Source organism: Cuculus canorus, chromosome 9 (genome assembly GCF_017976375.1).
Source record: "Cuculus canorus isolate bCucCan1 chromosome 9, bCucCan1.pri, whole genome shotgun sequence".
NCBI classification, from domain to species: domain Eukaryota; kingdom Metazoa; phylum Chordata; class Aves; order Cuculiformes; family Cuculidae; genus Cuculus; species Cuculus canorus.
The window spans coordinates 13,327,522-13,341,719 of record NC_071409.1 but is presented as its reverse complement, the minus strand read 5'-3'; the positions used below and the strand labels follow the sequence as shown (position 1 = coordinate 13,341,719).

General features: G+C 47.2%; 1 protein-coding gene across 1 annotated transcript; it reads right to left on the bottom strand.

Moving 5' to 3' along the window:
• Nucleotides 1-4,035: 4,035 nt before the first annotated feature.
• On the bottom strand, nucleotides 4,036-11,831 carry GMNC (geminin coiled-coil domain containing). The gene is made up of 4 exons (XM_054074514.1): nucleotides 11,737-11,831; nucleotides 10,400-10,654; nucleotides 8,885-9,001; nucleotides 4,036-7,335 (listed from the first exon to the last, which is right to left on the bottom strand). The coding sequence occupies exons 1-4, from the start codon at nucleotides 11,737-11,739 to the stop codon at nucleotides 6,691-6,693; spliced, it is 1,020 nt and encodes a 339-aa protein (XP_053930489.1). The 5' UTR covers nucleotides 11,740-11,831; the 3' UTR covers nucleotides 4,036-6,690.
• Between the last annotated feature and the right edge of the window lie 2,367 nt (nucleotides 11,832-14,198).

Below are 14,198 nucleotides of genomic sequence, written 5' to 3'. Positions count from 1 at the left end.
AGAGGTCAAAGGGGATGCTGCTCCTCAAAGGTTGCAGGGATTTCTTGGTTTGTCCTAGCTGGGACGTAGTTGATAATCTCTTCTTTCTGTATATGGAATAAACTGCAGTTCGTAACACTGGAGCTTTCCAGTTGACAGTTTCTCTACATGCAGGGATATGTAACAGGATACTCGGCTGTGCACACAGCCTCTTGAATGAGCCTGCCTGTTACCCAGCTACCTCACAGCCTGGGCAGAGGAGCCCAGCACTCTTTGTACCTGTGAATAGCATCAGTCACGTTTACCAAGGATGCGGCTTTGTGTGCACAGTATTTCCCCCTGGTCCCTTAACCCCTGTCATGTCATCAGGCACAGATAGATAACCTCGAAACTAAAGAAAGGTCGGTGTTCTAACCAAAACCCTGTGAGAGGGTAGCCGGGGATAACTGGAGAGGGATGTTTCTCCTGCCTTAGGTGGCCTGGATTGCGCAGCGTTTGGGTCTGATACTGCGTGATCTCCCTCTGGTGCGGGACTCTCGCCTGTTCGCCCTGATGCTCTCGCACCTCCGCGCTCCCTCCCGAGGCGTGCGCAGCGCCCGCGGGAGCGGCGCGGCCGTTTCAGCACCCTGGCCAGAGCCTCGGGGGCGCGCGGCGGGGCGTGCTCGCTCGGCACCGAAGCGGCACAGCCGGAGGGCCAAAGAGCCTCCAGCGCAGCCCCGGGCTCGGCACAGCCACCGGCAACCAGCAGCCCGGGCTGGCACATCCGTCTGTGCAACAGCGGCTCCGGTGGCACATCTGGGCCGGTGACCGCACATGCGGGCTCTCTGATGAGCTGTTAGGCCTTCAGACGGCGCAGCTGGAGGCTGGGATCCCCGGTCTGCGTTTCAGCTCAGCTAATGGTATTTTCTTGCTCCTGGAAGTGTCGTACAGATCCCACACTCCCGATTCCTGACCTTGTGTTCTGTGACTACCAAGAAGGAATAATGTGGTGGTGGGAGATGTTATGCATGCAAACATCACTTAGTAAATGGATATTTAAAGAGAGTTCTTTGACTAATAACAGCTTCTGAGGCAGTTGTTGGGAGTGTCAGCTAACGTTGCCAGTATTACAGCTACAGTTTGAAAGGGGGATTTTTGAATAAATCAGGGAAGAGAGGGACCTCAGACTTCCCAGACTGTCATGCACCTACTGATTTTTAGAATCTGTTGCTCGTGCACCGTTATTATACTGATTTCTTTGGGCTGCGCTGTGTGTAAATATTTAGCCTTGAAATAATCAAATGATGCACAACTAACGAAGCAGAAGAACAACTGGAAAGATGGCATTTTAGGTGAATCACAGCTCATTCCAAGCATTATTTATAGACTCCTCTCTCTTTCTTACAGGATGTCAGCTACCTGGCAACAAGCCAGAGTGTTTATGAATCATCTAATGGACTTACTGTGGTGTCTGGAGGAGGACAAAAAGAGATTAAGGAAGGCTCAGTTTATATATTTTTGTAAGCAATAAACAAGCTCACATTCCAATAAAAAGTAGATCTCTCTGGTCCCAGTGGGTGCATGGCCACTAATAAACCTGCCCATGATCAGAAAGGAAAGTTAATAAGTCATACAGCTTTACTTTTGTTATCAAGTATGCCTGATTAAATAGAGTTTCTTCACTCCTGTTTCTCTCTCATCTTCAGTGTCTTCACATGACACCTCAGTGCTGTTTTACAATTAATCATTTCAGAGTCAAAATCGGGAGTACTTAGGGTACTATGACAACTCAGGTCGCCCTGTATCGGGATGCTCAGCTGCCTAAGAAAGGAGGTGTAATTCCGTTAAATCAGAGAGCCTGATGTTGCAGAAATCACAGAAGAAAAGCCCAATACTTCCCTCTGTCCTAGTCATTTTGTAGCATGGAATCTATTTCTGAGTAAAAACAATAATTGATCACTGTAATATACTGAAATGATCTTATTTGTGTCTGTTATTAATACATCTTTACCTTTGATATATTATGATCAAAAGTTGCACCACCTTGTGTGGACATTTGTGCTTGCAGGAAATAAAGATCCCTTTTAGCTCTCTGGAGAGGTTTGGAGGTGCCAGGTGTGCTGCTCCGCAGTGTGAGCAACAGCTGAAGTGGGCAGAAGGAATTGCATCAATTAGTTGTTAAGTTTTATTAGGCATAACTTAATGACAGTGGTAAAATTGACATTTACATATAATCATGGCCTTTTTCAATCACAAAATTAATTAACATCAACATATTAAGTGTTAAATTAACTCACACTTCTATTAGCATATCCTTCTAAAAACAGGGATTGTTTTAAAGTGTGCAGCTGCACATGTTACATTCACAGAATAAGGCAAACAAATGTCAAATAAAAAAAATAAAACAAATACGTTAATACAAAATGGATATTTACAGACAATGAAGTTCACCACTGCCCAAAGAACCTTCCAGGGCCCTATGGCCATTCAAGTTGTATTTCCTCATCCGAGAGGTATTTGTGCCTGGCAAGAGGGAACTTCTCTCACAGTTTACAACAGCAAAAATCATGTTTTCTTGTTAAATCGCTATGAACTGTTCCAGCAGAGGGTTCCACAGAAACCAAGCACAAAAATAAAGTGTAATACTAGAGGTAATACCTGGAAATTCTTTCTCCCAGTCCTCTATTCAAGCTGCCTGATTTGTTTTTCTAGTTGAAGTATAGTACCAAGCTGAAATTCTTAATTTCTGCTATCTCCCGGCTACCCTGTTGTGATGGCTGTGCAAAGAACTGGATTTGTTTCCACTTTTTGCTTTCATTCCTATTGATTTCTAGCCACTTCTGTGGCATAGGATTGTGTGACGGGCTTCCCTGGGCTTCACCTTTTATTTTCTATGAGTAGTACCTTTACACCCAGTGGGAATAGATACAAAAGGACCAAAAGGCAGTATCAGGCACAAACCAGGTCTGATCTGGCATCTCAAAGACTAGTCTAAGCTTTGTACAGGCAAGACCTTCTTTCCCATTTGTGTCTTTGCAGGCCAAAGAACTGTGATGCAAACTGGACAGTAATCAAAAGCAAATAAGCATTTTATCTCTTTAAGAAAAAGATGGTACTCGGGGCTCCATTTCTACAGCTGATTTTAACAGGTTCAATCTCAGATGCATCTGCACTGTGTACCTATATGCTGAGGATCTAGATTCAGAGTCACTAGTATCAAATTGGTAGTAGTGTTGCTGCTGCAGCCCCAGTCTGCACCTAAGGTCATGAGCGCTGCTAAGAGGTAAAAGCAAATCAACTGGAAGCCACACCGTGTTAATGCAGCTTTACTGCTTTCATGCCCAAGGAAGTCATGAGGACGCAGTAGGTCAACTGAACACGTCAAACCAGCACCAGCCCTGTCTGTAACCACCCTCTGTACTCTGCCGTTTGACAGTAATCTGCCGTGAGATGTCTTGAATCTCTCATTCATTTTCTATATCTATTACATCTGCATGCAGAATTTTCAGTGGAACCATGCAGTTTAGAGTGAGGTATGATGAGTAAAGGTTTTCTTTTGGCGGTAAGGGCAACATTTATCTAACGGAATGGTTCGGTCACTGTGACTTGTCCTTAATGAGCGCTGCACCACTGAACTCAGTGGGAGTATTATAGAAAGAAAAAAAAGCAGGAGTGTCATTCTTCACCTTGGGGCTGACTTGCTTGCTGTGGGTTGGTGTTAGGCATAGAGTAGCTTATTTCTATTGTTGTTCATGATAACTTGGAAAATACTAGTTTAAATGATGCTGTTGGGGGGAAAATAAATCACCCTTAGTTATTTGCCAAAATGCTTTGGAGATTTTTCTGTTTCCTTTCCAGTGTGCTCCGTGCACTCCAGTGATCAGCAGCATTATTAACATAGAGACCTTTGCTCAGGCAGTTATGTGCAAATCAGGAGCACCCGTAAGCTGACAGGAACTTAGGCCACTCTGCCCAGACGAGCTCCAGTAAACCAGGATCAGACAGAAATCTCTGCCACAGGACTAAACACCTTCATGCTGAGTAAAATTCAGTAATCCACAGGAAAAGAAAGGGATTCATTCAGGTAAATTATTCATTGAGCTATTCACTTACATCTATAATTTATTTGCTATGAGACAAGGGGCCAGTCACCCCTTTACAAAAGGCTGGCAAAGGTTCAAGCAAGGGTTTGTTCCTACTGAAACCCTACTCTGAGATTGTACCAAAGATCTGATACATTTGTTCTGGGTCTTTGCAGGAGAAGTTCTCACATGCAGTGATATAAAAATGCAGAAAGGAAATGTCAAACAGGTAGAAAGCTTTTTTCCTCTCTTTAGAGGAAAAAAAAATGCAGATATAATATTTGCTGATGGAACAAATGTACTTATTATTGCTGCTGAGTCCATAGTATTGAAATCCACACATAACACCATTCAGTAGAATTAGAAAACACGGATCTTTTTCTACTTATGTTTTACAGCTGCCTTGGGTGCAATCCTCTGGCCACACTGTCTATTTCTTGCATATTGTTCACCACCCACACCACACATACCAGGGTCTCCCATCACATATTCATGTTAAGGTCAGGCATTTTCTACACTGCCACACACACCAATAAAATCTCCAGCGACAGGAGTACTGTCTTCAATGCTACCTTATATAGTAGGGCAGGAAGACATGAGTAGAAAAGAAGTGCCCTGGAAAGAAATTAGTTGTTTTTAGGATAGGATTCTTCTTCTGCTTTCATTGAAAAGCAGAAAAGTGGTATAAAAACAGCAGTCTTGTCTGACTGGTCTTCATCATCTGCCATGATTTTACTGACTGCAACAGAACCCCCAAACAAGTATTTGTATTTATTCCATGTGCATAATTTGGTTTTTTTCTGTTGTTGATTTGTTTGTTTGTTTAAATCCAGTGCAATAATGCCTGCAATCAACGCTTTCAAATTGCCTAATCTGGAAATCTGCCCTATGTCTTTAAAACAACTACCCAGAAACACTGAGTTTATTTGAAAATCTTTTGGGAAATCACTACTCCTGGTGGAGAATCCCAAATACTGCAATTCTAAGGTACAAGAGGCTATTTAGAAGATACTCTTATCTTCTAAAAATAAAAGAATATACAGTTTTCTACAGGAAAACAAGTCACTAGACTGAAATCTTCACATATTTTTAATCACGTAAGTACTTCCTTTAAGTCGCTGGGACCATTCTGAAAGCAAGAATAACCAAATCACTCTATTTCCAATACTTACGTATCAAACTATTGTAAAGCAGAAAACAAAGGTAACACAAAAAATTGCTGGTGAGCTTACTTCATGTCAGTTGACTTCATGTCATTAGTAATGTTACTGGAAGCCCTGTGCAGTTCTAGAGCACCTTATCTCCAGAGATTTTTAAAGCATTCTCAAGGCAGTGATGATCATAGCTTCAGCCCACCACAGCCTGACAGAGACATGGAGAGGCAAGAGCTGATGTTGAAGGCCGTTGTTCTTAAAGACTCACTAACCACTGAGTGATACTGCCTCCCCAAACCAGGAGAAACATTTCCCATAGGAACAATGGGGTTAGCAGAGCAGGAAGAAGCAGCCCTGACTCTGGGCTGATGTTGATTGCAGATAAATCTGCGTGCTCTCAGAGATGAGGAAAAAGAGGTCAATAAATTGTTTCTTGGAAAGAAAATGTCCAGTTTTAAAAGCGCAGTTCTTGATGTTGCAAAAAAAGCCCCACTGAAGCCACAGAAATTGCTTATGAAGCCAGGAGTGGCTCCTTTTTACGAGGGCTTCCAACGTCAGGTAGGTAAACATGGAAGAAAATCCATCAAAAGACTAGTGGGATGCTGCAGGCAAGGGGAAGATATCCTTCACGGAAGAAAGAGTGCTCTTAGTGTACATTACCTAGAGGCAGGAAAATTTCTGCTGCTAATATATTGGGCCAGGGCCTTGGCTGGTGATGGCAGTATCGTTACAGCATCTCCAATTCTAGTTCCCATTCCAGAGTTCAAATTTTTAAACTCATTTTATCTGACAGATAAAATACCTTTAATACACAGTGTAGCAAACACATTAGTCTCTTAAAATCCCCTGAACTTGCTAAATCACTTGTTAGTAAGTAGCCTCCAGGCAACAGAAACAAACCTGTTTGCTTCCAGGCATTATCGAAGAATATGACAGCACCATGTGACTGCAGGCAGGTCAGCCTAGTGTAGCACATAAACATATACTCCTGGCTGTCTTCATCCAAGGCAATTTGGATTAGCCAAGAGACACAAATCACTTAGAAACTGCTGATCCTTAGCCTCCAACCTATGCCTCCTTTGTCAGCTGTGGTTACTTGTGAGAGAGGTGGTATTTCCAAACCGTATTCCCAAAACGCTTTCAAGTTTGATGCACGTGGGAATGATCATCAAAGCTGAAAGTACTCCAGCCTGGAAACTACCAGTTAACAAGGAATAGCTGACAGCAGAAAAAAACACGAAACAAGTAAAAGCAGGTATCTCAACACAGGCAAAATGGGAGTATCTAAATTGTACATCTGGCCTGCAGCAGATAAGTAATTATTAATAAGTGCAATCTGGAACCACACCTGTGAAAATCTGGGAGGGAAGCAGATGACAGAGTAGCACTTAACAGAGACCAGAAAGGGCTCATTTTCGATAACTGAACCTGTCTCAAGCACAAGATGAAGTGTCTGTTTCCTACATACCCTATGGCTGACCCTTGATGCAGATGCATTATTCAGCCTGCTTGGGCACCCACGTAAATCTCCATCCTCCATCATCATCCCTGCACACAAAGGCTTGTCCTTGGTGGAAAGTGTGAGTTCTCACATTGCGGTGAGGACTTAGAGATGTTGTGAAGGCCACTTCTGTTTTGTTGGGTGACAAATTGCCAGTCAGATAAGGCAACCCATAGGCTGGCAGGGAGGAAGCACTTGGTACTGATGAAGAGACACATGGCACTGAAGAAAACTGAGGAATAAAGGGAGAGTCTTCACTGCATGGACGGGTACTGCTGTCAGCTGGAGGCACGTGACCACAGCTATACGCTGCTGCCACTCCTTCACTGTTGTCATAGTCTATTTCTGCACCAGGACTCAGGTAGTATGTGTCTTTTCCAAGGTTTGAGGATAGGGCACTGTAGTTAGCTGAAGTTTCATCAATAGTGTTGACATCTTTTAATCCTAAAGTCTGCAAGACCCAGCTGTCCACAGCAGGGCTGGCTTGCTCTTCACAGGCAGTGAATTCATTGAAGAGGCTCCTTCTAGCTTTGGATGCATGAGGAGTTTCTTGAGGAACAAAGCAGTGGTCCTCTTTTAATCTCCTCTTGGTGCTTTTGAGGACAGCACAGTTTTTTTGGCCATGGCAGGATAGTAGTTTCTATTAAAAAAAAAAAAAAGAAAAAAAAGGAGTGGGGAGAGAAGATTAAAATCTGAGCTTCTAGTTACCTGGAAGCAGCAGTTTCTGATCTCAGCTTTTAGACCGCGAGACGGTTACTACTGTCCTTATTAAAAATACTTTTTCTTTTACCCTGTGCTTAATTATATGGATATGACTAATTATTTTGTGTCTTTTCAGTTTCTGCAACAACCCAGTCCATGAAAGAGAAGAATTTGACAATGTCAATAAGGCCTGTGCTTTGACTGCATTCTCATTCAGTACTGTGTGAAATGAGAGCTCCTGCCTGGCTGTAGGGCTCTCCTCTGTGCTGTCGCTGCCAGCAGCACTTGGCAGGTGAGTGGGGTACGGGGGGAATGTGGCAACCTGACAAAGACAGAGGATGCGAAGGTAAGTCATACTGGGGCAGGTGTGATCCTGGCCAGGGAGAACTTGGAGTAGCAGACCGAGTGTCTTTGAGCTCATTAGTCTATCTCATTTGCCATCATGGCAGGACAAGGGCCCTTCAGACATCCAGGGATCGTCAAAGAAAGGCAGGAATAACAAGGAAGCTCCCCATCACATCATGAATTCACTGCTCAGACACCTCTCATGACAGTTTCATACTGGACTCTCCTTTGTATGGCACAAACAGGTAGCCACGTTTCCCTGCTGTGCCCAATGAAGGACACCTTTTCTCCTGCAAGGAGCCATGTCTTGGCAGGGGAGGGGGCGCATGCCACACTGTCACCTTGGAACAGAATGTAAAAGGCAAGTCTGCTATTTTTTACAGGTCTTTTTGCCTTATACCCAATCCACAGAGCTAAGCAAATAATTAATAGTTTGGTTTCATGGGCAAATCTGTAATAGGAAAAAATGTCTTTAAGTCAACAAGAAACAACTAACTTTATTTTGGAAGAGAGACAGGGAATCAAAATACTTAATTAAAAAAAAACCCTTCACATTGAGTTTAACAGAATGTTTCATCTAACCTGAAGTGTTTAATTTTGTATTTCACCTTTAAACAAACACACAACTTTTTAATTAAATAAATTAAAAAAATTTTAGAAGACCAGTATTCTAATGTAAATGAATTAAATGTGCCATTGGAAGAGGACAAAACAAAACATAAACCAGAAAGCACCCAAATAAAAAAAGGAAAAAACCAGCCCTTATCAAAAGGGAAAATTGAGAAAATAGATACATTCAAGATATACGTGTTCAGATTTGAACTTTTCACTGAAAAACATTTAGATGAAATAATTTTACCTTGCTTATAAACTTAACTTACTTATAGTTAACTTATTTATAAACTAAGCTTACTTATGCTGTGGGCTACGCTATCTCCACAGTCAGAAGCTGACAGGATGTCATTCCTGGGGGAAATCATCACCTTAGACCCAGGACCAACAATTTATCAGTTTTGTGAAGTTAAAGAGATCTCACACTGCAGGTTGTCTACACTCTTAGACTTTCTACATATTTTAACAGCATGTACCTATTCAACCCATTTTTTTTCTGCACGTCTATACAACAGGTTTGAACACAATACCTTGGCTTTTTCTTCTAAACATTTAATCAGGGCAGAATTCAGGTATTGTCGGAGATTATTATTTTCTTCATGTAACCTAGCAAGTTCCTCTTCCTTCTGAAGCAAGGTATCTTGAAGCTGTGGAATAGAGATAATGATGAATAGGTGTTTACTCTGTAACTTAATAGCAATTGCCCTATGGTACAGGCTGCTTGGATTTGATGATCTGGGTGTTTGCTTTGTGAACCCAACCTAGCCCCTCCAGCCTCTTGTCTCTGTAAATCTAAGGGGCACAACTGTTCAGTTTTCACTTTTGACTTCCTTTATTCTTTAGTGAGTATTTGAAAAGATTACTCTGAAAATAAAAACCTGTAACCATGGAATAATAACAGAAGAGAATTACAGGTAGATGTGTGAACAGCCAGAAACTGTCACGGGCATGACAGCAGCTGCCAAATCTCCTCCCGAGCAGCAGAAAGCATCCCTTTGCACCCTTTTGCTTTCCCATTTCTAGTTGGCTGGTGAGGAAAAGGAGAAGGAAGAGCTGCAGGTTTACAGTTTATGGGGACAGAGTGTAAAAGGAAGATGCAACTACCATTCCTTAGAATACAGTGGTACTCAGGGATCCCTTCAGTCCTGGACTCTACTGTGAATGTCCCAGTACATATACATGGCTGATATAATCCCTGGTCCCAAGAGCTGAGTAGATATGTTTGGATTTTCAGACATCTAATGCTTTTTCATGGGAAATTTAGGTATTTGCAGATACATTTTTGCCTCCTGATCATAGCTCTGGAGACTGCTCAGGGAGGACAAAGCATCTTCTGTTAAGGACTCCAGTCATCTGCTGACCACAGGCTGAAAAGCACAGGTGTGAATGATTGAGGTAAAGCCAAAGAAAGCAGCACGCTGATGCCTGGGACTAGGGTTTGATTCCAGAGATCTTGAAGTTAGTAAATGAATTCCCATTGACTTCACTGTGTCAATCATTCCAAGTATTCAATCAGAGTGATATCTGTGGGGATCCTTCATTTAGGACTGTTCAGAGTTTCTCCTGATCCTTGATGGGATTTACAACAAAAGAAGGAAAGAAGAGAAAGAAAATGAAGTAACAATGAAACGCTTCTTGGTCAAAGTGGTTGATCTTCCATATAAGTAGACAATTCTGATGGAATCATTTCTCGTGAACTTAATCACGGTGGACTCGGGAGGACACACACTGTGTATTTTTAGTCAACAGCATGAGGCTCTGCATCACCAGAGCCTGAGGGGCTCCCTGGTCTTCTCTAGCACCGAGACAGCCGGTGCAATATGCTGTAAGAGAGGAGAGATGAATACGGAACCCCACAACAGTTGCTCCAGCTTCACGGGACAACGCGTGGGGGACAAATACTTGAAGCACGGAACAAAACCCACCCAAACATAGTTTGCCATCGTTTCCCACACCCACACCAGCGACTGGGAGACGCACCATAAACCATCCCAGAAGGCGGGATCCACGTTACAGAGCAGAGGAACCTCGTGGGGAGCCTTTACCTGCTTGTTTCTGTAGAGCTGCGAGGACAGCTGGTCCCCCCGCCACGCCGAGCTCTCCTGGGCGCCGAGCTGCGCGGCGCAGGGCTGTCCCGCGGGGAGCAGGCTGGAGGGGTACGGCCCGGCCCCCGCCGCAGCGCGCTCCCCCGCTGCCCGAGCCTCCTCCGCGGCGCAGGCGGCCCAAGTCTCCTTGGAAACCCCGGCGGGGGCGGGCCAGGGCCAGGCGAAGTCCGGCTCCGAGCCCGGCCGGCTGGTGCTCTGCGGAGGGAAGGCGTGGTGGCGGAGCGACCCTCGGCGGGCGGGTGTCCCGGTCCCCCCCTCCATCCCCCGGGGTGACAGCCCCGCTCCGGTCTCGTCGCGTCTCGGGGAGAAGCATCCCAGCGCGGCGGGGCTGGTCCCTTCTCGCCTGTCCCGGCTGGGGTTTGCTCCCGCATCCCGGGGAGAAGCATCCCAGCGCGGCGGGGCAGGTCCCTCCTCCACGGGGAAGCGCTCCCCTGTCCCGGCTGGGGTTTGCTCCGGTCCCGCCGCACCTCGGGGAGAAGTATCCCGAGGAGAAGCATCCCAGCGCAATGGGGCTGGTCCCTTCTCCCCTGTCCCGGCTGGGGTTTGCTCCCGCTTCCCGGGAAGAAGCATCCCAGCGCGGCGGGGCAGGTCCCTTCTCCATGGGGCAGCGCTCCCCTGTCCCGGCTGGGGTTTGCTCAGGTACCTGTCGCAGGGGAGCCCCGCAGCCCCTGCCGGGCGCCTCTTGCCCCGTGGGAGCTCCCAGCCCTGAGCCGCTCCCCCCGGGAGGCGCCGCGCAGCCCCCGATGGGCTCCGAGCAGAGGTGTGCCAGGAAGGTGGCTACCTTTCCTGCAGCCCCCTGGGAAATACTAGGGTCCTGAGTGGGTTTAAAGTGAAGGGAGGATGCAGGCTGTCCTTGGCCAAGTTCGTTCCTCCCGCCTTGGGGGCTCGATTCAGCTCTAAAGTTGCACAAAGCCAGCAGAGTCACCTCCAGGCTGCTCTAACTCTCTTCTGCCCCTGCAGTTCTGCAGGAGTCCCAGACCGCACAGTAGCAAAGCCTGGGGTTGTGTCTGGATTCATTCCTTTTCCCTCCTCCAAATAAGCCCTATCTGTAGCAGTTCTAAATCTCTGCAAGGCAACGGCTGAGCTTGGACCCTCAAGCAGGGAATCTGATCACCCTTGGGAAGGCACAGCAGCAGAGACTGCCCTTACAGGTAGAGGAGAGCCCTCTTCCTTCTCCATCTTAAAGAGGGCACAAAACCCACAGCAAGCCCCCCAGGCAAAGAGACCAGCTTCTCCTTTTCTGTTTCCAGGTCGAGAGAAATGCAAAGAGCACTTACCATCTTAGTGGCAGAATGAAATGCAGGTCTTGGGAGCAGGTTTCTGTTAAAAGCCCCAGCGAGGTTTAAATGACTCTGAAGGAGGGGGAGAGGGGGGAGACCGGGGAGGCGAGTTTAATCTAAAGGAGCTCCCAGTGACGCCTCAGAGCTCTCCTGAAACCCAGCAATCTGATTTGGTGTAAAGCTGTCAAACTTGTGACGTGAATAAACAGCAAACTTGCTGAAATCAAAGTCATTCTGGCCCCACAAATCAACACAAGGAAGGAGGGAAAAGAAAAGAAGGAGAGAGAGGGGGGGGAAAAAAGGCTCCACACACTTCAGGATAGCACTGAACCGGTGTGTCTGAGTTTCACTTCAGGAAATGAGCAGGGATCCAGGGGAGCATCCCACATGTTCAGAGCAGGGCTGCCGGTGTCACTGGTGAGTTTTTTGTTTTGTTTTGTTTCAAGCCTTGTTTGCAGTTGTAAAATCCAGCAGGAAGAAGCAAGTTTGTCCAGTGCACCTGGCTGAGGGACTGGGTTTTCTATGGCTTCCCAGAGGCGTGTAGAAGCAAAACTGATTGAAGGCACTTCTGTGGACAGCTCAGAGGAAGAAAGTACAGATTTGAAAGCAGTAAAATCTACAGTGACAAGCTCCTGTAAATGCCTCAGTTTATTAGGAATTAATTTCCTGCCAAGCCCCAGGCTTCCAGGAGAAGACCGCTTCCAGGAGAGATGTGTCACAGAGCTGTCAGATGCTGTGACAGTGGTGTAAGATTTACTGTCATACAGGGTAATGTCACAAAAGCCATATGCAGATGTTTGAAAGATAGAGATTGTCTGTTTATAGTCACCTCTAACTCACACCAGATTTCCCCAGCAATTAAAATCCATGGAAAAGCTTGAGTTTTTCCCAGAAACAAAACCAAACTAAACCAAATCAAAACCCCAAACAAAAAAACAACCCTACAAACAACTCTTCACTGAGTGTCTGTCTTTGAAGAACATAGTGGATGCTGGGAATAAAGCTCCTGACAGTGTTTTTTCAGTCAGGACTCTGCCTCCTGTCATAGCAAGGGCTATTCAGAGAGATAACCTGACCTGCCTGCAGACACGATCTGCAGCTGGTGGAGGGTGAGGCAGGGCCAAAAGCAGGCCAGGCTGGAGTATGGGATGGTCTTTCATTCCTCCCCTGTAGGATGCTCAGTGCTCTTAACCTATTAGCAAGGCTCAGGGAACACAAACCAACACAAACCAAGAAGGCCTTTTGCCTTCCATTCTTTTATTACTGGCATGTTTTCCTTTGCTGCTGCCCAAGGTAAACTGGCAGCTGTGCCAAATTAAATCACTGCCATCTCCTGCCTGTTTTTTTTTTTTTTTTTTTTTTTTTTTCCCAAGAGGGATAATTTAAAAAGGGCTCACGTTTCTAATCCACACCACACCCAGCCTGGGGTTGCCCTTTAGCTTTCCTAAATCACAGTGCTGCACAGTACATTTGATAACTGCTTTGATAACCCACAGTCATTGGGTGTCAACCCCTCTCCCGTTCCACTGCGTGGAGCGAGGCATGGGGATCTGCTGGCTAACAGGAAACATAATGTCCATGAAACACTTCCACAGAGCAGCACAGCCCAGCTTGGTTTGGGTTGATCCCTCTGCCCTTTACTGGGCTACCGCACGATGCTTCCCAGAGCGCTAACAAACACAAGCTCTCTGAAACACTTCTGGCGAGCAGCAAGGCCCAGCGCAGCCCGGCCCTCTGTGGTTTGGTTTGGGCCCTTCGCCCTTTGCTGGGCTGCCTCAGGACGCTTCCTGGAGGGCTGTGGCAGCAGCGGCCCCCCTAGCCCAGGCTCACACCCAGCGAAGCACCTGCCGCGCCGGGCCTGGCAGGTCAGCAACGAGCCCGGGGAGGGCTCGGGGGAGGCAGGCAGCCACGGGGCAGGCGGGAGGAAGCCTCAGAGGCCAGAACAACCCCGTGCGAGGCGCAAGAGCTCCGCAGCGCCCGCCCAGAGCCGACAGCCTCTCCGGACAGCGCGGCCTCGGCCTCGGGCCGCCCTCGGGAGAGGCCATCTTGGGGCAGCGGTGGAGGCGCGGGAGCCCGGAGCCCGGCCATTGGGGGAGACCCGCGGGCCCCGTGACGTCATCAGCGCGCGCGTCCGCCGCGGGGGCCGCCCAGCGCCGACGGCCACTCCGGACAGCGCGGCCTCGGGTCGCCCGAGAGAGGCGCCATCTTGGGGCAGCAGCGGGAGCGCGGGCTCCGGCCATTGGGGAAGACCAGCGGGGCCAGTGACGTCATCAGCGCGCGCCCGCCGCGGGCCCGCCCGCTGCCTCCTTCCCCGAGCACGTGGCCGCGGTGCGGGTGTCCCCGGGCGGGCTGGGGAGGGGCCGGCGGGGCCTGGGGAGGAGGGCTCGGCTGGGTAAAGGGTGCTGGTAGCAGGGGGTCAGAGGGCAGCCGCAGGGAGAGAAAAGCTGAGTTCTGAAGCA

Excerpts from the sequence above, each read along its gene's own strand:
- GMNC (XM_054074514.1), bottom strand. Across the intron at positions 9,002-10,399 it reads AGCTCTACAGAAACAAGCAG|CTTCAAGATACCTTGCTTCA; the intron begins GTAAAGGCTCCC and ends TCTATTCCACAG. Across the intron at positions 7,336-8,884 it reads GTTTAGAAGAAAAAGCCAAG|AAACTACTATCCTGCCATGG; the intron begins GTATTGTGTTCA and ends TTTTTTTAATAG.